A 26,240-nucleotide genomic window follows, 5' to 3' on the forward strand; every position below is an offset into this window, starting at 1 on the left:
CCGAGACCCCACCCCCGCCGGGCCGCGTTTCCGGCCCCTCTGCCGACTTTAAGGCGCGCGCGGCCGCGGTGGCTGCAGTCTCGCCCGGCTCGCCGCGGCTTTCTGTCGCCCCCGCTTCCTCCCGGCTCTGCCGGCATGGGTCCCTGGTCCGGCTCGCGGCTCGCCGCTCTCTTGCTGCTCGTCTATGGCACTGGCTCCGTGCGCGGGGACACGCCTGCCAACTGCACCTACCCCGACCTGCTGGGCACCTGGGTCTTCCAGGTGGGCTCCAGCGGCTCCCAGCGCGATGTCAACTGCTCGGTGATGGGTAAGCCGCTGGCGCCTGGGCACCCGCTTCCTCCCTGGGTCTGCCCGGGGCTCCTGCGCTTCGATCCCTGTGCCCTTGTCCCCGCAGCGAACTCCCCACCCCCCCGCCCCGCGTTGGCGGGAGGCCAGGAAGTCCTGGCTGGACTTGGGGTCCCCCCGAGCGCCCCCTCTCGCTCCAGGGCGGCGATGTCAGAGTGGAGAGGCTGAGCGCTTCTAACTTCACGTGGTCTTGATTATTTCCTTGGGCCCTCAACACTTTCTGCAGTAACTTTTTTTTTTTCTCCCTTGAGTTTTGTTTCTTGTTTTTTGTTTGTTTGTTTGTTTGGAAGAGAGTTGAGAACAGGCAATCTTATCTCCCCATCCAATCCTCAGTATTTCATTGTGATAGTGAAAAATGAGCGTAAAGACTCTTGAGAATATAGCTGTTAACTTTTTCTCCTTTTATTTGATTGTGGAAAAGAGCCCTTATGCCCAGCGGTTTTGATTTGGACTTGTGTTGATGCTGTTAGTCTGAGAAAGCTTCTGGTATGGTACCCCTCCACAGTTTCATGCATTGCAGGATGGGTTCATGTATTGCAGGGCAGGTAGTATACAATTTTTTTTTTTTTTAATACCTCTTTAGCCAGTAATTTGAAATGCAGGGAGCCAAGCACAATGTGTAGCTCACGGAAGGCTCTCAGTATCTTGTATCTGAGCAAACTCAGGGAGATGGTGAAGGACAGGGAAGCCTGGCTTGCTGCAGTCCACTGGGTCACAAAGAGTCAGACACGACTGAGCCACTGAACAACAACATTTGAACACACTAGAACATTTCATCTGCTCTCAGATAACACTGCTATCCTGAGGACAAAGGGAGAAGGGAGAGGAAAAACACAGTCTTGGGTCTTGTTCTCAGACCCTTACCACACTGTGGCTTCTGCAGAATGAGCAAAGCTCTTGGCCACAATTTCCTTGTTAACAGAACAAAGATTGCCAGTTCATTTGTCACTGAACAGACTGACTCAGCTGTCCAACTCCAAATGACTATGTGGCACTTCACAATATGGGGCATTATAATCATGTTCTCTTTTAAAAGTTGAACTTGGAGGTCCAAAGCAGAAGGGAGATCAGGATTTGCTTTGTTCTGTCACATGGAATCTCCTGTGTGCACTCGGTCACTCAGTCCTGTGCAACTCTTTGCAGCTCCCATGGACTGTGGCCCGCCAGACTCCTCTGTCCTTGGAATTTTCCAGGCAGGAATACTGGAGCGGGTTGCCATTTACTCCAGGGGATCTTCCCCACCCAGGGATCGAACCCAGTTCTCGTGTGTCTCCTGCCTTGGCCTTCACCACTAGCGCCACCTGAGAAGCCCTTGGAATCTCCTATTTCAGAGCAGTAATAGGAAACTTGGAAAATTTGTGTACAGTGTGGAAGCTTCCAGAGTGGACAGGCAGAATCCTTTTCAGGCAGCCTCTGCCCACATACCATACTTTGACCTTAATCTAATCATTAAAGACAAATCTGAGTCCCCATTTTCTGAAGGTTAAAAGTTTAGTTCCTATCAATATAAATTAGCTATGTAGGATAAAAACCTTGAGTTTGCTGAAGACTGGAAGGATTGAGATTCTGAGATTCTGAGCTTTGTAGCCATTTTGGAGAAAGATACCCCATTTCTTCTTTGAAGAGATCATTGTCCTTTGTTCTTATGGCCTGATAGCAGATGTTTTTATATTTCCACTTTTTGACTACCATTTTGTCTTCTCTCCATTTCTGTCTCTCATTTTCAACATTCCCTGTTTCTCCTTTTCTTCAGGGAAACTTTTTTTTAGTGCTTGGATCCTCTGGGAAGGTAGTGGCTGCACTTTTGGGGGTCTCTATGTGATGGGTTACTTAATATATCTTTTTGAGCCTTCACTTCACAGGCTTGCCTGAGACCCCTCTGGGATTATTCAGAAAGAGGCCACAGCACACTGATATCTTCATAAGCCAGATCCCTGGTATTCAGCAGCGTGAAAAGAAAGCTGCTTAAAAATAACGGAACTTACAGATGAGACGACCTCCCATCGAAGTCCAAATAACTTTCCTTTGTTGTGTATTTTCTTTTCTTTAGGACCCCCAGAAAAAAAAGTGGTGGTGCACCTCAAGAAGTTGGATACAGCATATGATGACTTTGGCAATTCCGGCCATTTCACCATCATTTACAATCAAGGCTTTGAGATTGTGTTGAATGACTACAAGTGGTTCGCCTTTTTTAAGGTAAGTTTTGTTGGAATATGCATTCGTTATTTCCAGTGATTTGGTATCTGAAGACTCTTCTAATAGGGAGACCCTCAGTATTTGAACTTTAGATTAGGAAGATAACCAGAATTGTACCAGTTTTTCAAAGGAGAAATTAAATGATGTAATTTTGCCACTTTATTTAAAATTATGACTTTGGTTTAAAAAAAAAAACAACACACCGAATCTATATTTGTGTGCAATCCATCTGTATTGAAATTTACATTTTGGTAAGTATGACTTTATTTTCTTAATTACTACACCTTTATTTCTAATTGCTTAGTTACTTGGCTTCCTAATGAATCTGTAGGAAAGATAGGAATTTTATAAATTGTTCTTGAGGTTATTATACTGTCCCTCTTATCATTGTTTGTTAGCTCTAAGAAATTGACTTGAATGACTCATTGAAATAATGTCATATACTAAATATATTAATGTGAATAACTTATTTGACTAAGCTCAAAGAGATGGAGAGCGTTGGAGTTACCCCTTGAGCTAAAGTAAAAGGTAGTCCCACCAGCCCAGCTGGTTTTCTTCTCTCACCAGGGAAGAACTGATGTCCATTCCGGTAGTCTTACACACTGCTTCTAATTGCAGACACGCTCTAGGGTAAAACAGTTGGGCACAAACGGCAGTCCATCCCAGATATCCTTTCTGTTTGCAGAGTATTAAATGGCTTAACTAAGTTGAATCCACAAGCCTGAGACTAGCTGTTTCTTATTATAAATAAAGGTTAATAAATAGAGACTCTATCAAGGGATAGTGTCGATAGCGTTTAAAACATATGGTAAGAGTTAAGCAATTACAGGATTTTGTGGAAACATGAGGGAATGAGTCTGTTAAAGATGAGGAAAGACAAAGAACCAGCAAAAGACGAGTTTCTAAATTTATTGTGATTCCTCATGTGGGTTGTGATATAATCTGAGTCAAATGTCTTAGAATCATAATGCCCAATACTTTTTTTTTTTTTTAACTATGAGGACCCTTTCTTAATATGAAAAAAGAAAAGAGAGACAGGAAAAATTGTCTCCTCTCACCTGGATTGGCTATCTGCTTTTTAGCTGGTGGGAACCAGTCCATCTGTGCTGGCCACTGGCAGGCCAGCAGTCTGCTTTATTAGTTGAAGCCCATGCTTGACCATTTATTAAATAGTTTTTATTATCACCCCTAGATACTATCACCCTATAGATACTATATATTTTTTAAAATTGTTAAGAGTATCTGTATGAGCTTTTAAAGTGGTAGTGTGTAAATGTGATTCCATCTGAGTATAACTCTTGATCTACGTTTTGATAGGTCTAGGGCTTTGGAGACCTCTTGCGGGTACTCTGTTACAGTCCTTTAAAAGTTCTTGGCTTTTAGGTTGGGAGTCTGCCTGTGGACTTGATGCTCCATGAAAGAGAGATTCGAATCAATTCTTCCCATGTACCCTCTTGCCCCTCCTTTCCCTTTTTCTCCCTTTCCTTTTTCTTCTGTGGATACAAAACAGGTAACCAATATTTGTTTAAAACATGCAAGTGAAGTAGAATTCAGTTGAGAAATAGGTTGCCTGAATAAGTACGAGATAGGGTGTAGTATGTAAATAGATGAATAAATAGTTTTACCCATTTAGCTTGGAAGACTTTTCATTCTTCACTTCGGTAGACTTGGAGAAACAGGTAGCGGAGCTCTGATGACCCCATCAATTACCCGAGATGTAATCAGAAAGAGGCAAGGGCCATTTCCCTCCACTAATATTTTCCTATCGGTTTGTCTGCTCTCAGCTTGAATAGGAGTCTGGAGGTGGTGGGGACAGAGGGTATGGCTACCAGCCATACTGACCCTTGAACAGTAACAGGTTTGAACTTCATGGGCCCACTTACACAGAGATTTTTTTTGTTCTATAGTAAATGCTGCAGTACTACACAATCAGAGGTTAGTTGAATCTGCAGATGAGAATCCAAGGTTGGTTGATACCTTAGATGTGGAACCCTGTTTGTGGAGGGCTGGCTATTAATTATTGGTGGATTTTCAGCTACTTGCAGGATTGGTGCCCCAAACCCTGTACTCTTCCTTTGTTCAAGGGTCAGCTCTTATTTCTCTTTAGACTGAAGGTGTAAGCAGATTTCGCACTTTTCTGTAGCCTCAGAACATTATTTTCAGGTAAATAAAGGCTTTTTAAAGCCAAATAAGGTTTTAAGTGTTCTCAACCATAATTGGGAAGTCATTGTATACTCTCTTGTAGGGTAGAACCCTACCTGATCTTGTGCTTCTGAATGGCATCCTCTCATTAGTAATAAAAATAACAAGAGTGTTCTCTTGCTACTGATTTCAGTATATTTTTTTAAAGTGTCCATTTGACCAGAACCATTATCAGGAATGTGTTTTCTTTTCCTGCTGAAAAATCAGACACTCTCGTCTGTGGTTAGGTCATGTGATGTCATAATTTCAGTAAGCAGAGCAAAACATTAACAAGGTATATGGTTTTAAAATTTCTCTCAACATAATCAAGTAGTTCCAGAGAAACATGCTTTCCAGAGTGATAAAATGCCATGTTCTCTTAGCAAAGCCAACAGGAAGAGTAATGGAGAGCAGCAAAGCTTAACAAATTTAGGAAAAATGATAAAGTGGAGTTGACTTTACATAATAGGACAAATACTTTTGGGGGAACACTTTTTAACATAAAAGTCTTGCTGGCCTTTACCCGAAGCTTAGGGTATTTCCTGCAGTGCTCGAGGTGCTGGGGAGACCATGCTGTGACCCAACAAAGGGCACCTATGTACGCAGAGGCGCGTGAGATTTTTCTCTTCCTACCGATTTTAGAAGTAACTTTTAAATGAAAATTACTTTTTTAAAAAGAGCAGTTATCAAAATATAAGCAGTATTTTACTATTCAGCTATCATACATAAGCTAACTGCTATTGTAATCCACTCAACTAACTGCCACTGCAGAAACATCTGACGAACGTTTGTCAGATATATCCTCTGTTGTTAGTCTGCGAATCAGCTGGATTTCAGGTCTCTCCACTGACTCATAACAGACTCTCCCACTTGTTTCCCTTCGCCCTGTTTCAGATATGCTTTCATGAAATTGTTCTTAGGGTTGTTCCTGCTCGAGTTTGTTGAGCAGGTGATGCGGGCAAGGTTTCCTGTTCGGTGCCTACTCTTTATCCCCCAGCTCAGCCTGCAGTTCAGAACAGACAGCTTCCACCTCATTCTCCCTGCATTCCAACTTTGGAGCCATGGGGCACCACTTTTGTTGCCAGGAACGTGCTGTATTCAGTTCTTATTCTGGCCTCATCTGGAGAGTAAGCAGAATTCTTCATGATTTGTTCTTTTAGGCCTTTTTCCCCTTGGTTTTAACTGCTTAAGAAATCGGCAGTGGAGTAGGATGATCTTGTTTTCTTGTAATGTATGATCTCAAGCTAGATAAAAGTTTGGGAGGAAATCTTGACGCTGAAAGTTTACGCACTGTGTGAGTCAGGAAGGAAGCACTGGGTTTGTATTTTTGGAAGACACTTTTTCCTACTCAACTTTCACCGTAGGTGCAGTGATCAGAACACTCTGGGGGGGTTACAAACTCAAATGAATTTAGGGCTCACGGAGGCAGATACCTAGGCATCTGAAACAACTTTATGTAAAGCAGTAAGGAGTAATTTGATTTATGGCCTATGAAATGAAAACTTTCCTACAGACATTTGAATTCAGTTTTCCCTTAAAATAATGTGCTGGCCACAGACCAGTTTCTAAGACTATCAGCTTTTAATAGCATTGCCATTTGATTGTAAGTCCAACATCTCTGCAAATGAAAAGTACTTGCAGATAAAAAACAACCAACTTCGTTTATGAAAACACACAACGTAACAAAACAATACAAAGGATGTTTAATTATGACTGACTTTGTGATGGGTAGGTAAGTGATTATTTTTCCTTCTTTATGCTTTTGTGTACTTTGTCCATTTTTTTACCATGAGCATGTGTAACGCTTCTCTCCACTGTCCTCTACCTGATTGCCAAGGAAGGAAGTGGTATGAAACAGACTCAGCTCCAAAGGATACCCTTAAGTTGAATAGGCTTTCTAATGTTTTGCTGTTTCTCCTTTTACTTTCTGAGACGGTAAAAGGGAGCAGCAGAGAATGAACTCAGTTTATATTTTGAAGATTAAACTACTCAAGGGCTAAAGAAAGTACATAGAAGCTAGACTCATAATGGCTGAAAAACTTATTTGGTGATAGTTAAACAAAGTTCACTGATTTTCTAATTGAGTTTTTGTTTGGGACCTACCAGTCTTAGTAGAACTGTAAGCTAAAAACTCTACCATGAGTATTTCTAAAGCAGCTTGGTACTCAAAACAAAGATGTTGGGAAATCCATACCAGAGGATTTATTTGCCCATTTCATGTGCTAGTGACTTGCAAATTTCAAGCTTGTTACAACAGCCAGAAACCATGTGTTTTCTACAGCAAAGGATTTGGGAGTCTCCTGTGGTCTCTTCTGTTGTGACTTCTGGGTTTATTTCTAAGATGTAACAATTCAACTTTCAGAGTATTACTGAGATAGAGTTACCTGCTTTAATATAGATTGAATACACCAAAATGAGGTGTTTGTCTTGTCTTTCTTTTAAATAATTTGATGTTTACTTTTTAAAGTGTTTGGATTGAGGAAAAGAATCAGAAGACGCCTAGCCATTTGTTTTCTTTCGTGATGATGCTTTAATCTCAACGTAATGACTGAGTTTTCCATTGTAAACCTTTCATAGGATGTCACTGATCTTATCAGTCAGTTTTTCATGCAACTGGGAACTGTGGGGATGTATGATATTCCACATCTGAGGAACAAACTGGGTGAGCTCCATTGAAATACTTCTAACTTTCTTATTAAATGCAAGCTTCCCTCCTCCCTGGTGGCTTAGGCAAGTTAATGTTTGTTTTTTCATCAGGGAGAGGGAGTTGGAGAATAGACAGATTATGGTTTTCTTACAGATTCTGTGCTTGAGCCTGCTTATTTGCCGCTTCTTACCTGCCTGCAGTATTTTCACTTTAGTATGCTCTGTTTACACACAAGCTTTCTCAAGCGTGATGCTCGTAAGTGGACGTGAAACCAAAAAGGTAAAGACTCAGTGAAGGAGAGGATGGCCCCAATTCAGTTCACGCCCTTGAAGTAGCTGTGCTGCCTGAGATTACTCATTCTTTTCCTAAAATGACTCAGGAGGGACCTGTGTGAGACCATGGCATTTTAGATGTGCCTTCCCAGTAGAAAAGGTAGCTCCTCCTAATGACAGAAATTAGTATACCTGTCATTCAGCCCTATGAGACACCACCTGTGTCTTTTTAAACTGGTTCCTTCCCAGAACAGACTCTTGGCTAGGGAGAAGAGGATCTTTTTTTACTGTGTACATTCTCCTCATACTTTCAGAATAGATGTTTAAATCACTGCTCTCCCTGGATCCATAAATTTTGATGGAGAAGTAGGCAGTGAGAAAGAAGAGCTGATGGGGACTTGCCGTCCCTTGCGTTTTATACAGCAATCTTTCCCCTTTCCCTTCCTCTTTTACTTAGCTCCCAAGTAAGGAAATGAGATATGAAAAAGGGAACTGGGGCAGGTGATGAAAGCACCATAGCCTTATCCTGGGTCAGCATTTTTCAAGCTGTTTAATGGGCCAGCAGTGGGCCACACATCTGCCAGGAAAAAATTGTTCCTAAGTTGTGTCACTTCGTTTCGTAAAGCTCTCAAGGTTCCAGGCAGCCACTAAGAACAGATCAAAGTGCAGATTAGAGCTGGAACCAATAGGCTCTTTCTTCTGAATTTATTTCTGGTAGTTGAGTAAGTGTAGACTGTGTGAAATAGCTTCCTTTCAGGACTGCTCAGAATCTTTATTATGCTGTAGCTGAGGAGGGAGATACAATAGAAAAACTTTTCAAAAGTTTACCACGTTTTCCTCACAAAAAATACGGTATTCTCAGAATGCGGTTTATAAAATTCTGTCTTAAAGCTCTCGTTCTTTTCCTAACTGGGGAGATGCTTCTACCGGTAGAAAAGATAGATCCTAGTATTTACTTGGTAAATGGGATAAGTGGCCTTGTACCTGGAAATATTGATCAAAGTAGCATTAAGCCTATGCTTGAAATTTGTAAGATGTACATGCTATTATGTCTAGGTTGCTAGATTAGGCTGTTTCTTATCTATATTCAAAAGCCAAATTAGGCTTATTTGTTAGCGTTTAATTTGAAATGCATCTGCATGTGCTTCTTAAGCATGTTGGCTGCACGCACAGTACGTGTTGCTTAAGCATTCAGCTTTTGAGAACAGTGGCTTTTTTGTGAATGTCTTAAATAACATTAAAAAAAAAAAATACCAGCATTTGAAATACTAAATGCTGGTATTTTTTTTTTTCCACGTAAAGAAATGAATATGTTTAAGCATTTTTTTAAGAGACAGTATGATCCTTGTTGGCTTGTAACTCTAGTTTTCATTGTCTTTTAGTTATTAAATAGAGCGTCTGTTGAGCGGCTCTTTTAAAACCACAGCCAAAAACAGACTTTGGGGCTAAGAGGCACAGCGGACCTGCCTCCCTCTAACAGCTAGCAGAGGCCTCTAGCAGCTGCAATCCCTCTGGAGTCTCTAAGGGCACCTAACATGCAGAGGAGTCCTGGTACCTACCTCCGAGGCAGCTGCCCTCCGAACGTTTCCTTGGAAAGCAGCCACCGCCGTTTTGGACTGTGAGCAACCAAAGACCAAGCAGGAAAAAGGAGAAAGTTCTGCAAGTCTTAGGTGGCTTTATCCTTCGGCCTTTGAATGAAAGGAAAGATATGCAACACAAGGGTTTTTTGTTGTTTTTGTATTTTTTTCCCTTTTGAATGTTCTTTTGTTGAAGTGATTTTTTTTTTTCAAACTGCTTAGGACTTGAATTATTTGTTGTATTTTATGCAGATTTTACTCACAGTTAAAATGGTCTTCCCACGTGCCTTCTCTTTCTCTAATGACCTTGAGGAACCCCAACACGTGTTATAAGAAGAAAATCAAGCTTCAGAATATCTTGAGATGCATTATGGGAGGGAAGATGGTCCCAGGGAAGACATGTTTTGGGGGAGGGGGCTTTCTGAGATAAGCTGAACTGCCGAAGGGTCTCTTTTTGCAGATCATGGATCTGCAGTGCCCCTGGCCAGAAAGATGGTATGATTAATACATTTGGGGCGGGGGGAGGGGGGGGCTGTATTTTTTTACTTAAATGCCAGTCTTGTGCTAAGAGCTTAACACGGTTTACCTTACAAATGTCCTGTGAAGTAGATATTACTAGCTTCAGTTTTCACATAGGGAGAATTACTCTCATACAGTGCTTAAGCTCACACAGCTTCTTTTTTTTTTTAATTTTGTTATTTTTTTAAATTTCTTTGGCCATGCTTGTGGCATCTTAGTTTCCCTGCCAGAGATCAAACCCACACTCCCTGTACTGAAGTGTGGAGCCGTCATCACTGGACCACCAGGGAAGTCCCCACAGCTGCTAATTGTAAAATGACATGGGCTATTTGTCAAGTTTGTTTCAGAAAAAAATACTGGTACTTCAAGTCACATTTAGGCAGATTTTCTGGTGAATCCCAAATGTTAGTTCAATGCACTGCATTGCTCTTGTTGAAATTTTAGGAGAAGAACTGGCCTCAAGCTTAGATTTCCTTACCAAATGAGGCTACTCATTTTCTTTCCTAAGCCTAGGTCCCTTTATTCAAGACAAAAATTTACTTTCTCTTTCCTTTTACAGTTCTCCAAATTGGAGGAGTGTTTTATAAGCTTCGAATTAAGTACCCTTGCCAAGCTTACTTCTCTTAAGGTGTTGTTCAGAGCCATTGCTGCCTTTTAGTTCTTTCCTGCTACACAGTGGACCGGTTTCCTCCTCAGTTGTGTAGAGCTGATTAAACATCAGCCTTGGCAAACCAGCAACGTGGGGCTCCACCCAATTCAGATTTCCTGGGAGGACTTTTCTGCATCCCTTGAATTACTCCTTGAGTGGAGAAATCTTTCTCTAGATGGTAGGTTGTCATCATTACTTTATTGGTTCAGATAATTATGTCGTTTGAGAGGCACTGATCTGCTGTTCTGGAAAGGTTGTATCTTATAAATACTAAGGAACAGTACATCCAACTGCTGCCTGGATACTTTCTTCCATCCTGATAATTCTGTATCACTCAGGTTCTTGGTGCCACATCTGTGCAGTTCCCCAGCTCTCTCCGTTACTGGGAGGGATGCCATTATGTTGGTTCCAGTTGTACTTGACAGGCATCTCTGACCTGGTAGTACTCATTCTGCTGTAAAAGGAATGACTTGAGCATGTCATCTTCTTCCAGACTGAAAGCCTGTATATCTTCAGATTCTAATGCATGTAGAACTTTATCTGGGAACTTTGGAAGATTATCCACATTTCTCTAGTCTTTTCAAAGACTTCAGAAGTACTACCAGCTTTCAAAAAATTAATTCTGTTGGGTTCTAGAAGCACAAATCAGGAATGGTGCTGGTGCTATGTGTATATTTTTGGTGTTCTGTTCTAAAAAATATGTTACATGCCTCCAGTGTTCTGTAAGAGTTGTATATTTTCAAACTGACTGGATGTAAATACTGACAAAGCAACAAATGTTTATATATTTAGCAAGGCATTTAAAATCACCCCTACCAAAGTGGTTTTTTTTTTCCCAAAGTGGTTTCTTTGAGTAATTTTGCATTTAATGTTTGTTTTGATTATAGAAGACTTGGGTACAAAATTGCAGGTATCTGTGTTAGAAGTACCCATAATAGATTACTGCTTAGCATTCTCTGTTGTAATTGCCTGTTTGTCCTTTCCTCTGATTTTTAAACTCCTTGAGGGCAGTGATCAACTCTGTGTTACTGACCTTTTTATTCCATATGTGTAGCACACTATGTGATAAATAATAGACCTTCAATAAATATTTGTAAAAAAAAAGAAAATTGAATCATATATCATTGTGTTGTTTTCCTGTTTCATTGTTGTGTTTCTGAAAGTATTTTTGCCTTTGTGTCCTTTAGAGGCTACGGTGGACCCTCAAGCCATATTTGTTGAATGACTTTGTAGAAAAGGGATGAGACTTTTAAAACTTTATTCTGCTTATTTGTCATTTTTAATTTTTTGTGTGAGACTATAGAGGCTAAAATGAAAGTCATTTAAAAATAGTAAACTTCTAACTTTCAGAATTACTAAAAACTAAATTAGCTGTTGGGCTTCCCAAGTGGCTCAGTGGTAAAGAATCCGATGCAGGAGACACAGGTTTGATCCCTGTGTCAGGAAGATCCCCTGGAAGATCTTCCCCTGGAGGAGGAAATGGCAACCCACTCCAGTATTCCTGCCTGGAGAATCCAGTGGACAGAGGAGCCTGGTGGGCTCTAGTACATGGGATCGCAGAGAGTCGGACACAGCTCAGTGACTGAGCATGCACACAAATTAGCTGTCGGGAAATACTGAGCTTTATTGGTGACTACGGTGGTTCCCCAAAGCCTAGGTAACCAAGGACTCATGTCTGCTTAGGATGCTGTGGGTTATCTGTGCCCCGCCCCTTGAGAAGCGCTAGCTGAAGGTCATTATTGTCCAGTCACTCAGTTGTGTCTGACTCTTCACGACTTCATGAACAGCAGCATGCCAGGCTTCCTTGTCTTTCACTATTTTCCGGAGTTTGTTCAAACTCATGTCCATCGAGTCGGTGATGCCATCCAACCATTTCATCCTCTGTTGCCCCCTTCTCCTGCTGTCAGTTTTTCCCAGCATCAGGGTCTTTTCCAGTGGGTTGCCTCTTAGCACCAGGTGGCCAGAGTGTTAGAACTTCAGCTTCAGCATCAGTGCTAGAGTCAATGAATTCTGACATTTCTTCCAACCTTACATCTTAAGGGTTTATGAGCAAGTAAATGAGGAATGAGCCAAGGGACTTTGGTTACCTTGCTGAGGATCAAATTGCTGTTTTCTTAACTAGTTCTAGAACCTACATTTTGGTTTAAAGGGGACGTCTTCTCAGCTCTGGAAATAAATCTGTGAGCCTCCATTTTCACATTAAATCTAATTGCCCATTCCTTAAGTAAAATGCTAGAAATTATTTGGTTGCAACCACTGCCACAGTTTCCTATCAGTTTCACAATTCATTAAAATCCAACTTTTAAAATAAATGGTCCAGCTGAAATAGTGGGCAGAAAACTACAAGGATTCCTTGAAATGACAGGTTTGTTGATGAAAGATGTGACTGTCCTGGACAGTTGGCAAAATACCTGTTTAGGAAGATGTGGCCTGTTCTAAAGGCTTTATTCACACTCCAGACTGATGGCATGTGCAAATCTGCACTTGCGGAGACAGACATGGAACACAAAGGGCAGAATGTGGAGTTAACACTGTTCTTCTGTGTTGTTGGAAGGAAATCTCTCTACTTGAACGGTGTATCATCAGATCATTTAACGTCATGCAAAGTATTCTTTTCCAAAATGGTGCTTGATGGATTAGACCTATATGTCCAGATTTTTTTTTCTTATATATTTCACAGTATGTGTTGTTGTTTAGTCCATAGTATGTATTGTTGTTTAATCACTAAGATGTGTCTGACTGTTTTTTTTTGTGACCCCATGGACTAGAGCCTGCCAGGTGCCTCTGTCCATGGAATTTTCCAGGCAAGAGTACTGGTGTGGGTTGCCATTTCCTTCTCCAGGGGATCTTCCCAACTCAGGGATCGAACCCAGGTCTCCTGCGTTGCAGGCAGATTCTTTACCAACGGAGCTATGAGGGAAGCCCAATTACATCATTAGTATTTGCAAATCCTGTTTTCCTTGTAAGTGTTATTTGAAGCCACTTGTTCATTTTGTGTGAGTTAGTTAATTACATCGGATGTGCGTGAATCTAAGCAGGCACACATGAGCGGGAATATGCCGTGTTCTAGCCGTCTTACAGGCAGCATGCTGCAATTAACAGGTGAGCATCTGACACTGGAAGTGCGTGGGCATATCAGTGTTACTTTGTATATAAACTAATAGTGGAAGTTGGTTTTCAGTTTTATTTCTGTATTATAAATATAAACTATAAAATTTTCTAATATTTTAGTGGATTATCTTCTCATTTTGGAAAACCGCTGGTTGACAAAATAAAACCTTTATCAGCTGCTCAGTTGAGAGTTGGGTTTGAGAGTACATGAATAAAGTCTTAACGGCTTCGTATGCCCCATGGTAACAGATGGTAGTGTTTATATTGTTACTTGTTTAGTGTTTTATAAGGTTTTAAACTCTTGACATCAGTGTCATCTTTATCCTTGATAGGAATCCAGTGAAGTAGATATGCCTGTTACCAGCTGGTGAAATTGAGGCTCCTTAGTTGTGAGTTGTCCAAAGTTCCATAAATGATAAGTGGAAGAACGGGAATTTAAAGGGCTAAGTCCTTTTACTAAAGAGCATTTTTTTCTCATAGGCAGTGCATTACATAAAGGAAGGATTCAAATGTTTGTGAATGTAATCAGGAAAACAGTGGAATAAAAGGTGTAAGTGATTTTCTCACGCTTAGTGTCAAAAAGCAGTTGAGAATGAGATCCAGGATAAATAACTTAAGTTCTAAAATAACCCAACCTTTTCTTTTTCAATTGGTTAATATTGCTAGGTAATTGGATGGAATTGAAGAGTTGATAAAATGAATAGCAAACTGAAGAAGGGCGGCTTTCAGAATGGCAACTCAACGATAATTTTGAAGAAGCAAATGAATAGTTACTGAATGCTAGTAGTTTTCTAAACTTAAGTGCTAGGATTTGTAATTTCTTCACATTTTGTGTGATTATCTGTTGCAATAGAAATTGGCATCAATGAATAGAAACTTAAATTATCTCATTTGTGCAAGTCAGTATTCAGAGACTGTTTATATAAATAAATGAAAATGGTTAGAAAAAATTTTGACTACATTTCAAGCTGGATAGTGTGGCCAAAACTTCAGTTTCCTACTTGGTAATATTTTCAGAAATCACATAAGATGTATTTTACAGTAGCAGAAAAAAATGACAGGAATACTGAGAATATTCAGATCAAGAAAACAATGGGGGCACCCTGCATGGTCCTCTCAAGGTACTGAGTACTTGGCTTATAGGGTGGGTTAAATATCTCTTTTCTACTAAGTTACCGCTGTCCTGCATAGTGGTATTACAGCCCTCACCTACCCTTCATAAGGTGATTTCAGGTTCTAAAAGAAAACCATATTATTGTAGATTGGGAAAACTACAGAATAATATAAAATAAAAATTTTAAATGGAAAATAATGCCATCAAATTAATGTATAAAAAATGGTACATAAATGGGTATAGCATCTCTTAGTAATTTGCTTGAGTGAAAACAGGTATAGTTTTTTTAGGATTATTTTGGATCACTTAGAATGTTTAGATGGGGCTTCCTTGGTGGCTCAGATGGTAAAGAATCTGCCTGCAGTGCAGGTGACTCGGGTTTGATCTGTGGGTCAGGAATATGCCCTGGAGAAGAGAGTGGCTACCCACTCCAGTATTCTTGCCTGGAGAATCCCATGGACAGAGGAGCCTAGTGGGCTACAGTTCATGAGGTTGCAGAGAGTCAGACACAACTGAGCGACTAACAAGCACATTTAGAGAATGTATAGATGCTCTGTATAAGTAGGGAGTCTAAATTATTTACCTAGTTTGTGAATAATAAGAAAACCATAGATGTAAAGACTGTGCAGTTAGGAAGCTTGAAGGGATATTTTGGAACTTTCAGGTCAGCTTAAGTTTACAGGTAAGGAGACAGGTTTGGAGAAGAAAAATTGACATTCCTGAAGTCATACTAGGAGTCAGAACTTGGGTCTCTGCGACCCCTTTTTAATTATAAAAGTATCACACTTTAATTATAAACTTTTCTGAGTTTCTTATGTTACTGTTTAAGTAGAATTTGGCATTTGTTGTTCTTTCTGTTATTCATTTATTTATTCACTCATCACTCATCCAGTAACTAATTGCTTTCTACTGCTAGTGTCCTAGTTACCAAATAAGCAAAAATCCTGTTCACTGTGAGAACAGTGCTTATGTGGAAAGAATAACCCTACAGGCTACTGTGAAATTAAACGGGTTAGTATTTATAAAATACAGCCTGTGAGGCCCAGTCTGTTACACCATCCTGATTTTGCAGATGTGGACACGGAAAGCACAGAGAGGGTAACTTGCTCAGGATCACACAGCCTATAAGAAGCAGAACTGGGTGCCATCCTGGAGTCACGCCTACAGACCATGTCCTCTGCCTCTGCCCTGAATCAAAAATCTTCGACAAAAATTTAGGTGAAATTAGATGGTCTTTAGATGTGTGGCTCTTAGATGAAATCAGATGAAATAAATGTTTAGGTGAAAGAAAAATTTAAAAATTAGGTAAAAATTTAGGTGAAATTAGATGACCTTTAGCCATGTGGGTCTCTCCTTGGATGGAGAATTTAGGTGACCCTTAAGATGTGTGGGGCAACAATTTGAATCTGACTCATGAAAGCCAGTTAATTTCCAACTTTTTTTTTAAAGGAAATAATAAAGCAATGATTCTTACAACATTTGAACTCATACTTTAATTATATCTTCTCTATTTAACTTTGCTAAGTCTCTTTTTTTTTTTTTTTTCTCCCCATGAGAACAGTATCCCAAAGAATCATTTTGAAACTCACATAATATAGATGAAAACCCTTTGCAGATTGCTTAAGCCTTTCCTGTGTGGTTTCCAGGTATCTCCTCTCAGTGTTTTTGGCCATTGACTTGTATGTTTATTTCTCTGGCACTCTGTGAGAAGGAGTGTATAAAGAAATGGTGCTTGGTATTTGGGAAGAACACTTGGTTCTAGAGTCCTTGGTTCTAAATTCTAGTTCAGCCACCTCTTTTAGATCTCTCTTCTGTCCCCCGAGTCTATACCTTTATGTTCTGTTGAACCTCTAAGATTTATCAGTAATCTGTAAACTGTATATAAAATATGATGTGATAGGTAAATGTTAAGATCCTGTAGTTCCATAATATTGATGATGAAGGGTATAGAGTCATTGATCAATATGAACAGTAAGAATCTTTAGCACAGTTGGTCATGTTTTAAGGATTTTTTTCCTTCTTCTTCTCCAGTCAAAGTAACAACTCAGCCTTTCCCTCAAAGGGAAATTCATTTCGTATTAGCGATCATGTTTGTAACTGACCAGCTGTGCCAACTAGGCAAACAAAGCCACACTGACGAAACACACGGGGCCCATTTCTTCTGACTTGCATGCCTTGAGCTTTTGGTATGTGGGGAAAGTCATTTCATCTGTGATCTACACTGCTGGGGAAATTTCCCAGGCTTTTCCAAACATGGTTAACTTGCTGAACCACAGGGTTTTGGTTCAGATAAATAACTCCATTAATTACATTTTGCATATTTCAGAGTTCCTGTTGTCTTAAGGTCTGGTGCTCCATCAATATACAGTGTGTGCGTGGCTAGCACTTAGCATGATGCCTGGAAAATGTTATGTGACCAGTAAGTATTTGACATATAAGTGAAAGGGCTTATTGTTGTTCAGTCGCTGAGTCATTTTCGTCTCTTTGCGATCCCATAGCACACCAGGCTTTTCTGTCCTCCACTATCTCCTGGAGTTTGTTCAGATTCATGTCCGTTGAGTTGGAGATGCCCTCTTCTCCTTTTGCCTTCAGTCTTTCCCAGCATCAGGGTCTTTTCCAGTGAGTCGACTCTTCGCATCAGGTGGCCAAAATATTGGAGCTTCAGCATCAGTCCTTCCAGTGAATATTCAGGGTTGATTTCCTTTATGATTGATTGGTTTGATCTCCTTGCAGTCCAATAAGATATATAAATAATGTGTTGTTTTTCTTTTTTCAAGAAAACCATAATCCAGACAGAACAAAGTTATTCTAGCAACATCTGGACCATCCCTCATAGATGTTCTTTACTAGGACTTTGTTGGCATGTTTCTCGTTCTTAGGAAACAGGAGCATTTTTTTAAAGTGATGAGCTTTACAAAAATCTATCTTTTTATAAATATATAACTTTATAAAGTTAAAAAGTTTTTACATAACTTTTTATATAGCTATTTTTTTATAAATAACCAAGAAAACCCCACCCAAAGGCTGTTTTTACCTTTCATTTTTAAAAAATCATATTTCATATTAATAAAAAATTTTACATATTTACATTCCACTCAAGTACCATCTTGTAATTTTTTTTCCTGTTAATACCTCTTGGGTTGTTTTGTTTGTTTTTTCTTTGGACACCCTGCAAGGTTGTAGGATTTTATTTCCCTGTTGTTGTTCAGTCACCCAGTCGTGTCTGACTCTTTGCAACCCCATGAACTGCAGCAGGACTCAAACCTGGGCCCTCGGTGGAGAGCGTGTGGAGTCCTACCCACTGAACCACCAGGGAATTCCCAGGTTCTCTCTCTCTCTTTTTTAATTGTTCTAAGCAGAGAGGTCAGCACATTTTCTTGCAGGGTAGATAGTAAATGTTTTAGGCTTTATGAGCCTTGTAGTCTCTGCTGCAGCACCTTATTCCTGCTGCTGTTGCACCAAAGCAGCCAGAGTCAAGATACTCTAACAAGTGGCCCTGGCTGAGTTCCAGCAACACTGTGTGTAAAAGCAAGCAGCCTTCTCCAGCCTCTTCCTCTGTGATGAACATCCTCCTGTGTTTAGCTTTTTTTTTTTTTCATTTATGTGTATCTGACACTTTCAACAAGGTAGCTCTGAAAAACTCTTAAAGCCTTGTTAGATTTCTTTTTTGTTTAATTGGAGGAAAGTTGCTTTACAATGTTATTGGTTTCTACTGTGAGTGAGTAAGTGAGTGAGTGAGCTCAGTTGTGTCCGACTCTTTGCGACCCCATGGACTGCAACAGGACTCAAACCTGGGCCCTCGGTGGTAAGCGTGTGGAGTCCTACCCACTGAACCACCAGGGAATTCCCAGGTTCTCTTTTTTTGTAATTGTTCTAAACAGAGAGGTCAGCATATTTTCTTGCAGGGTAGATAGTAATGTTTTAGGCTTTATGAGCCTTGTAGTCTCTGCTGCAGCACCTCATTCTTGCTGCTGTTGCACCAAAGCAGCCAGAGTCAAGATACTCTAACAAGTGGTCCTGGCTGAGTTCCAGCAACACTGTGTATAAAAGCAAGCAGCCTTCTCCAGCCTTTTCCTCTGTGATGAACATCCTCCTGTGTTTAGCTTTTTTTTTTTCATTTATGTGTATCTGACACTTTCAACAAGGTAGCTCTGAAAAACTCTTAAAGCCTTGTTAGATTACTTTTTTGTTTAATTGGAGGAAAATTGTTTTACAATGTTATTGGTTTCTACTGTGAGTGAGTGAGTGAGTGAGTGAAGTCTCTCAGTTGTGTCCGACTCTTTATGACCCCATGGACTGCAGCCCACCAGGCTCCTCTGTTCATGGGATTTTCCAGGCAAGAGTACTGGAGTGGGTTGCCATTTCCTTCTCCAGGAGATCTTCCTGACCCAGGGATTGAACCCAGGTATCCCACATTGTAGGCAGACGCTTTACCGTCTGAGCCACCAGGGAAGTCTGCTGTATAGGACTGTACAGTAATGCAAATCATCATAATTTTATATATAAAACCCCTCCCCACATGGGGCTTCCCGGGTGGTGCTAGTGCTAAAGAACCACCTGACAATGCAGGACCTGTAAGAGACATGGGTTCAATCCCTGTGTGGGCAAGATCCCTTGGAGGAGGGTATGGCAACCCACTGCAGTGTTCTTGTCTGGAGAATCCCGTGAAGGAGGAGCCAGGTGGGCTATAGTCCATGGGATAGCACAGAGTCGGACATGCCTGAAGCGACTTAGCACACAAGCTCTCCCACGTGAGCCTCCCTCCTCTCGCCCATCCGGCCCCTGTGGGTCATCACAGAGTGCCAGGCTGGGCTCCCTGTGTTACATAGCGACTTCCCATCAACTGTTTTATGTATGGTGGGTGCTTATATGTCAGTGCTACTTTCTCAATTCATCCTGCCCTCCCCTTCCCCCTAATGTATCCCAAAGTCTGTTCTCTATGTCTGTGTCACCATTTCCTTCCCTGCAAATAGGTTCACCGGTATTATTTTTCTAGTTTCCATACATATGCATTGATGTATGGTATTTGTTCTTTTTCTAACTTAACTTCACCCCGTATAACAAGTTCTGAGTTCATCCACCTCGCTAGAACTGACTCAAATGTGTTCCTTTTTGTGGCTGAGTAATGCTGCTAAGTCACTTCAGTCATGTCCGACTCTGTGCGACCCCATAGACGGCAGCCCACCAGACTCCCCCGTCCCTGGGATTCTCCAGGCAAGAACACTGGAGTGGGTTGCCATTTCCTTCTCCAGTGCATGAAAGTGAAAAGTGAAAGTGAAGTTGCTCAGTCGTATCCAACTCTTAGCGACCCCATGGACTGCAGCCTACCAGGCTCCTCCATCCACGGGATATTCCAGGCAAGAGTACTGGAGTGGGGTGCCATTGCCTTCTCTGGCTGAGAAATATTCCTTTGTATATATGTACCACATCTTCTTCATTCATCTGTCAATGAACATCTAAGTTGCTTCCATGTCCTGGCTGTTCTGAATAGTGTTGCAGTGAAAACTAGGGTATGTGTCTTTTTGAATTCTACAGCAGTGGTCGCGGGAGCAGTGGCCTAACCCTGCCTGGCCTGTCCGCATCATATGAGGTTACCAACATTAGACAGTTTTGATCAATGAAAATAGTTTCAGGTAGTTCAGCATAATAAATACGAACTCTTATGAACTTTTTCACGTGACATACCCTCCAGTGTTGCAGCCCGGTCATATCCTAGACCTTTATTTCAGTGTTCCTTTGTCCTAAGTTGGGGCTTTAGCAGGGACATGAGGACTGGTGAGTCAAATATCTCCTATGCTCGTGGAGATATTCTTAGCTCGGAGTAGGGACTCGAGCTTCACAGTATCATGAAGCACCAAGACAGAGCAAAATGGACATGTGAGTGGCCCGCAGTCACTCACGCAGTGCAGCCTACTGGCTGGTGAATCCCAGGATCCAGACCTAGCTCTTTTAGATTCTAAGACCATGCATTTTTAACTCCATGTTGTTGTTACACAGTCACTAAGTCGTGTCTGACTTTACAGTCCCATGGACTGTAGCCCACCAGGTCTCTCTGTCCATGGGGTTCTCCAGGCAAGAATACTGGAGTGAGTTGCCATTTTCTTCTTCCCATGCTGCTGCTGCTAAGTCGCTTCAGTCGTGACCGACTCTGTGCGACCCCATAGACGGCAGCCCAACAGGCTCCACCTCCCTGGGATTCTCCAGGCAAGAATACTGGAGTGGTTTGCCATTTCCTTCTCCAATGCATGAAAGTGAAAAGTGAAAGTGAAGTCGCTCAGTCATGTCCGACCCTCAGCGACCCCATGGACTGCAGCCTCCAGGCTCCTCCATCCATGGAATTTTCTAGGCAAGAGTACTGGAGTGGGGTGCCATTGCCTTCTCCATCTTCTTCCCATACCAGGGATCAAACCCATGCCTCCTGCATTGGCAGACAGATTCCTTATTACTGAGCCACCAAGGAAGCCCTTTTAACTCTACACCTAAGTATAATTTGAATTCAGAGACTCAGATGCAGTAAGGTAGTTTTACCTTTCAGTGTAGTTCAGCTTATACATTCCTTTAAACTTGGGGTTTGCAAACCATGGGTCTGTTTTTGTAAATGAAGTTTAATTGGAACAGACTGTGGTTCATTCCTTTATGTATTTCTGGTGTACCTCTCACACTGCAAAGGCAGGGTTGAGTATGGCAGAAGCCTTATAACCTGCAAATGTTAATGTATTTACTGTTTGGCCCTTACTCAGGCCACCTAGCACAGGTAAAGTAGTATCCATTATGCTAGATTTAAGAGTCTACAAACTACATCCTGTGGGCCGAAACCACCCTACTGTGTGCCTCTGTAAAGAAAAGCGTTGAAACACAGCTGCCTGTGCTCATATGTTTATGTTGCCTTTGACTGCTTTTGTGCTTCTGTTCCATGAAGTCAGTGCCTGAAACTGTCTGTATTCAAGTCCCTTCTTAAAAAAGTTTACCATGCATTTTTTTTTCTTTCCTCCTCCTATGCTGTCTACTTTCATTCAGAATTATATATCCTTCCTCCATAAGGATATATTAAAATATGAGAGGTTTTTTTTAAGGCTCTGGAGCCAAAGCATCTGAGTTATAGATCTATCACTTTATACAGTTGACCCTTGAATGACATAGGTTTGAACTGCACAGGTCCACTTGTATTCAGGTTTTTAAAAATTAAATACATACTGTAGTACTACGTGAGCCAGGGTTGGTTGGTTCCTTGGACGCAGCACCCAGGATACAGATGGATGACTGAAAAATTATATGTGGATTTTTGCCCATGGTGTTATCGGTGCCCCTGCTCTCTTCAAGGACCAGCTGTAGTTATTTTTCAGTGTCAACACTGATATAAAGCAACAGGCTGTGTTTGTGAAATAAAGTGGAGAGAATATTTAATAATTAGGATATTTTAACTCCCTCATGCTTAGAATTTGCTAAGAAGTTGGGAGGTTGACGGAAGAAAACATTTGAATTCTTTGGAAGGTTTTTGTATTTTGCTGGCGTGCCTCTTCTCTGAGTGGACCAGTCTGAGGAAGTGAGCAGGGCTGTGTTGTTTCTGCCCCTTCACAGCTCTGTTAGCGTAGGTAGGGACCGCTTGCTGTCTGAGGTGAGCCTCCGCTTACTCACTGGTCAGTTGGGGTTATTAGTGCTGCTCTCCTCAGAGGCTTGAAGATTAAATGAGGTGACTTGGAAAGCAGCTGCTTTAAAAATATTATTTTCTTTACCTGCGTTTCATTCTCTTGCAGTGTTGGTTGTGTAAATTTTGCTCGGTGGTCAGTGATGCTAATCCTAGAAATGTTTCTTTCTCTTCCTCTTCTAGAATAGTTCTCAGACTGAAACTCTCAGATTTTGTTTTGGCTGACAGAGGCTGGTCCCTCAGGTGAAGAGAAAAAGAGGCATCGTTACTGTGAATGAGAGACGAGGAAACGGACCTGAGAGAGAACAGGTTCATGGGGCTTTTCCTTCTCTTGATTGCAGTATAAAGAAGAGGGTGGCAAGGTAACCAGTTACTGCCACGAGACCATGACTGGCTGGGTCCATGACGTGCTGGGCCGGAACTGGGCCTGTTTCACTGGAAGGAAGACAGGAAATACCTCGGAGAACGTGAACGTGAACACAGCACGCCTTGCGGGTCTCGAGGAAACGTGAGTTGTTGTCAGTGAAAGATCCATTTAGTTTCTTATGGTGTTTATAGGGATGTGTCTATATTAATCCTTGGAAAATTTAATTTGATTATATTAACTTTATTTGACCTAGAAACATAAGCCATGTTATGTACCACTTTACTGGAAAAACACATTGGGTGATTTAACTGAGAGAAGAAAGTATTTTTTCAAAATACTTCTAAAGTAATGGACCAGTGAGGGCTTTAAAGAAGATTCATATAAAGGACCACGGAATTGAGTGACTTATACATGCAAATGGAACGACAGACGGGGTTCCAGATCACAAAAGGAGTACGTCAAGGCTATATATTGTCACCCTGCTTATTTAACTTCTATGCAGAGTACATCATGCAAAATGCTGGGCTGGATGAAGCACACCCTAAAATAAAGATTGCCGGGAGAAATATCAATAACCTCAGATATGCAAATGACACCACCCTTATGGCAGAAAGTGAAGAGGAACTCAAAAGCCTCTTGATAAAAGTGAAAGAGGAGAGTGAAAAAGTTGGCTTAAAACTTAACATTCAGAAAACTAAGATCATGGCATCCGGTCCTATCACTTCATGGGAAATAGATGGGGAAACAATGGAAACAGTGACAGACTTTATTTTTGGGGGCTTCAAAATCACTGCAGATGGTGATTACAGCCATGAAATTAAAAGACGCTTGCTCCTTGGAAGGAAAGTTATGACCAACCTAGATAGCATATTCAAAAGCAGAGACGTTACTTTGCCAACAAAGGTCCATCTAGTCAAAGCTATGGTTTTTCCTGTGGTCATGTATGGATGTGAGAGTTGGACTGTGAAGAAGGCTGAGTGCTGAAGAATTGATGCTTTTGAAGTGTGGTGTTGGAGAAGACTCTTGAGAGTCCCTTGGACTGCAAGGAGATCCAACCAGTACATTCTAAAGGAGATCAGTCCTGGGTGTTCACTGGAAGGACTGATGCTGAAGCTGAAACTCCAATACTTTGGCCACCTCATGCAAAGAGCTGACTCATTTGAAAAGACCCTGATGCTGGGAAAGATTGAGGGCAGCAGGAGAAGGGGGCGACAGAAGATACAGTGGTTGGATGGCACCACTGATTCGATGGAGATGAGTTTGAGTAAACTCCAGGAGTTGGTGATGGACAGGGAAGCCTGGTATGCTGCAGTCCATGGAGTCACAGAGACATGACTGAGTGACTGAACTAATTCTAATACAGAAAAATCATTTTATTATTGTCATATAATAAGATGTTGTGGGCTTCTCAGATGGCCCTAGTGGTAAAGAACCCACCTGTCAGTGTGGGAGACATAAGGGACATGAGTTTGCTACCTGGGCCAGGAAGATCCCTTGGAGCGTGGAATGGCAACCTACTCCAGTATTCTTTCCTGGAAAATCCCATGGACAGAGGAGCCTGGTGGGCTACAGTCCTTGGGATTGCAAAGAATTGGACAAGACTGAAGTGACTTCACAGCACAGCACAATAAGATGTTGCAGAATCCTTGCAGATACGTATGTTTATTTTGCATCAAATATAGGTGATACTAATCTAACATAAATCTTAAGGCAATAATAACTGAATTTCAGGTTCTTAGTATTTATGTAGTATATTTGCTGAGGCTAACATAACAGATTACACAGACTGGGTTAAGCAACAGAGATTTATTTTCTCATAGTTCTGGAGGCTGTAAGTCCAAGGTCACAGCGTCAGCAGGTTTGATTTCTTCTGAGGGCTCTGTCCTTGGCTTGCAGATGGCTGCTAACAGTTGTCCCTACACAGTCAGCCTGTAAGTGTTCTAATCTCCATTTCTTATAAGTATACCAGTCATGTGAGCTTCCCAGGTGGCTCAGTGGTAAAGAATCCACCTGCTAATTGCAGGAGATGCAAGAGACTTGGGTTTGATCCTGGGTCGGGAAAATCCCTTGGAGAAGGAAATGGCAACCTGCTCCAGTATTCTTGCCTGGGAAATCCCAGGGACAGAGGAGCCTGGCAGCCTTTAGTCCATGGGGTCACAAAGTGTGACATGACTGAGCAAACACACACACAAATACCAGTCATACTGGAGTAGAGCCCATCCATGTGACCTCATTTAACCTTGATGTCCTCTTTAAAGGCCATGTCTCAATATAGTCACATTCTGATACGCTGAAGGTTAGGACATGAACACATGAATTTAGCTTATAACAGACAGTTAATATTTTTCTTAAGTCAGGTCCAGTGTAAGTCACTGTGAACCACACAAGAGATTTCAAACTTTATTAGTTTGGAAGGAAAAGATAAATATTATTGGTAGCAGACTTTGTGTATTATTTGACTGTGAAATCCCCTGGAAGTGTGTATGAGCAGATCACCCAAAGCCAGGCCACACAGGCAGTGAAGGGCTCTGCAGCAGAAAAGGGGGACGTGAGTTCAAAGAGGACGGATTGCTCTTGTCTGGGGAGGCCCCCCGCCCCCTCAAGATTTAGACCAATTCATCCCCTCCATTTTGAACATAGATTTTAAGTTGCTTTGCTTGGCTTGAGCTTTGAGTGACTCATTTCCTGTGAAGCTGCTCACTTTTCACCCTGCCATTTAGGATATAAAGGAAATGGCAACCCACTCCAGTGTTCTTGCCTGGGACGGAGAATCCCAGGGATGGAGGAGCCTGATGGGCTGCCGTCTGTGGGGTCGCACAGAGTCGGACACGACTGAAGCGACTTAGCAGCAGCAGCAGCAGTGTACTGTGTACTTTTCTGATATTTCAAGCATTGCCTCATTTAGTGAAGAAGCTACAACCAGAGAGCTCAGAATCTATGTTGCCTCAGTTGGAAAATAAACATTTAGGACCTAAGTTACCATCAACATCTCTTTCAGCTCTTAATGATCAGATCTCAAAATAGATATTTACAATTTAAAAACGTGTTTCTTTTGGTGTTTGAGAAGACTCTTGAGAGTCCCTTGGACTGCAAGGAGATCCAACCAGTCCATCCTAAAGGAATTTAGTCCTGAATATTCATTAGAAGGATTGATGCTGAACCTGAAACTCCAATACTTTGGACAACTAATGCAAAGAACTGACTCATTGGTAAAGACCCTGATGCTGGGAAGGATTGAAGGCAGGAGGAGAAGAGGACGACAGAGGATAAGATGGTTGCATGGCATCACTGACTCCATGGCCATGAGTTTGAGTAAGCTCTGGGAGTTCATGATGGACAGGGAGGCCTGGTGTAGGCCTGCTGCAGTCCATGGGGTTGCAAAGAGTCGGACACAACTGAGGAACTGAACTGAACTGAACCTGTGTCTTAGGAAAAAACAACTGTAGCTGGTTTTTATTGTTTGTTAGCTTGTCAGAAATAGAATACAGACAGTTTTATGCTTAATAAATGTACCTCTCTGTTTTCACATTTTGAAAAATGTGGGAAAGTACTTTGATAAAAACATTAAAAAACATTGTCAATGTGGTTGCACATTTTTGTTATTATTTCTAATGCTT

The 26,240-nt window shown here is 41.5% G+C and overlaps 1 protein-coding gene across 2 annotated transcripts in view; it reads left to right on the plus strand.

Annotated features, from left to right (window-relative positions):
* The first annotated feature begins 21 nt into the window (after positions 1-21).
* The window catches only part of CTSC (cathepsin C), a 44,231-nt gene continuing 18,012 nt past the window's right edge, over positions 22-26,240 (plus strand). Inside the window, exons 1-4 of one of the 2 annotated variants that reach the window (XM_061406019.1) lie at positions 56-307; positions 2,396-2,541; positions 7,300-7,384; positions 9,024-11,505. In XM_061406019.1, the coding sequence (XP_061262003.1) occupies positions 136-307; positions 2,396-2,541; positions 7,300-7,384; positions 9,024-9,034 (414 nt within the window). In that variant the 5' untranslated portion in view covers positions 56-135 and the 3' untranslated portion in view covers positions 9,035-11,505. Of the gene's footprint in view, positions 308-2,395; positions 2,542-7,299; positions 7,385-9,023; positions 11,506-22,597; positions 22,765-26,240 lie in introns of those variants that run through there. The other variant, XM_061406018.1, reaches the window with a different exon arrangement.

Source organism: Bos javanicus, chromosome 29 (assembly GCF_032452875.1).
Source record: "Bos javanicus breed banteng chromosome 29, ARS-OSU_banteng_1.0, whole genome shotgun sequence".
NCBI lineage: Eukaryota > Metazoa > Chordata > Mammalia > Artiodactyla > Bovidae > Bos > Bos javanicus.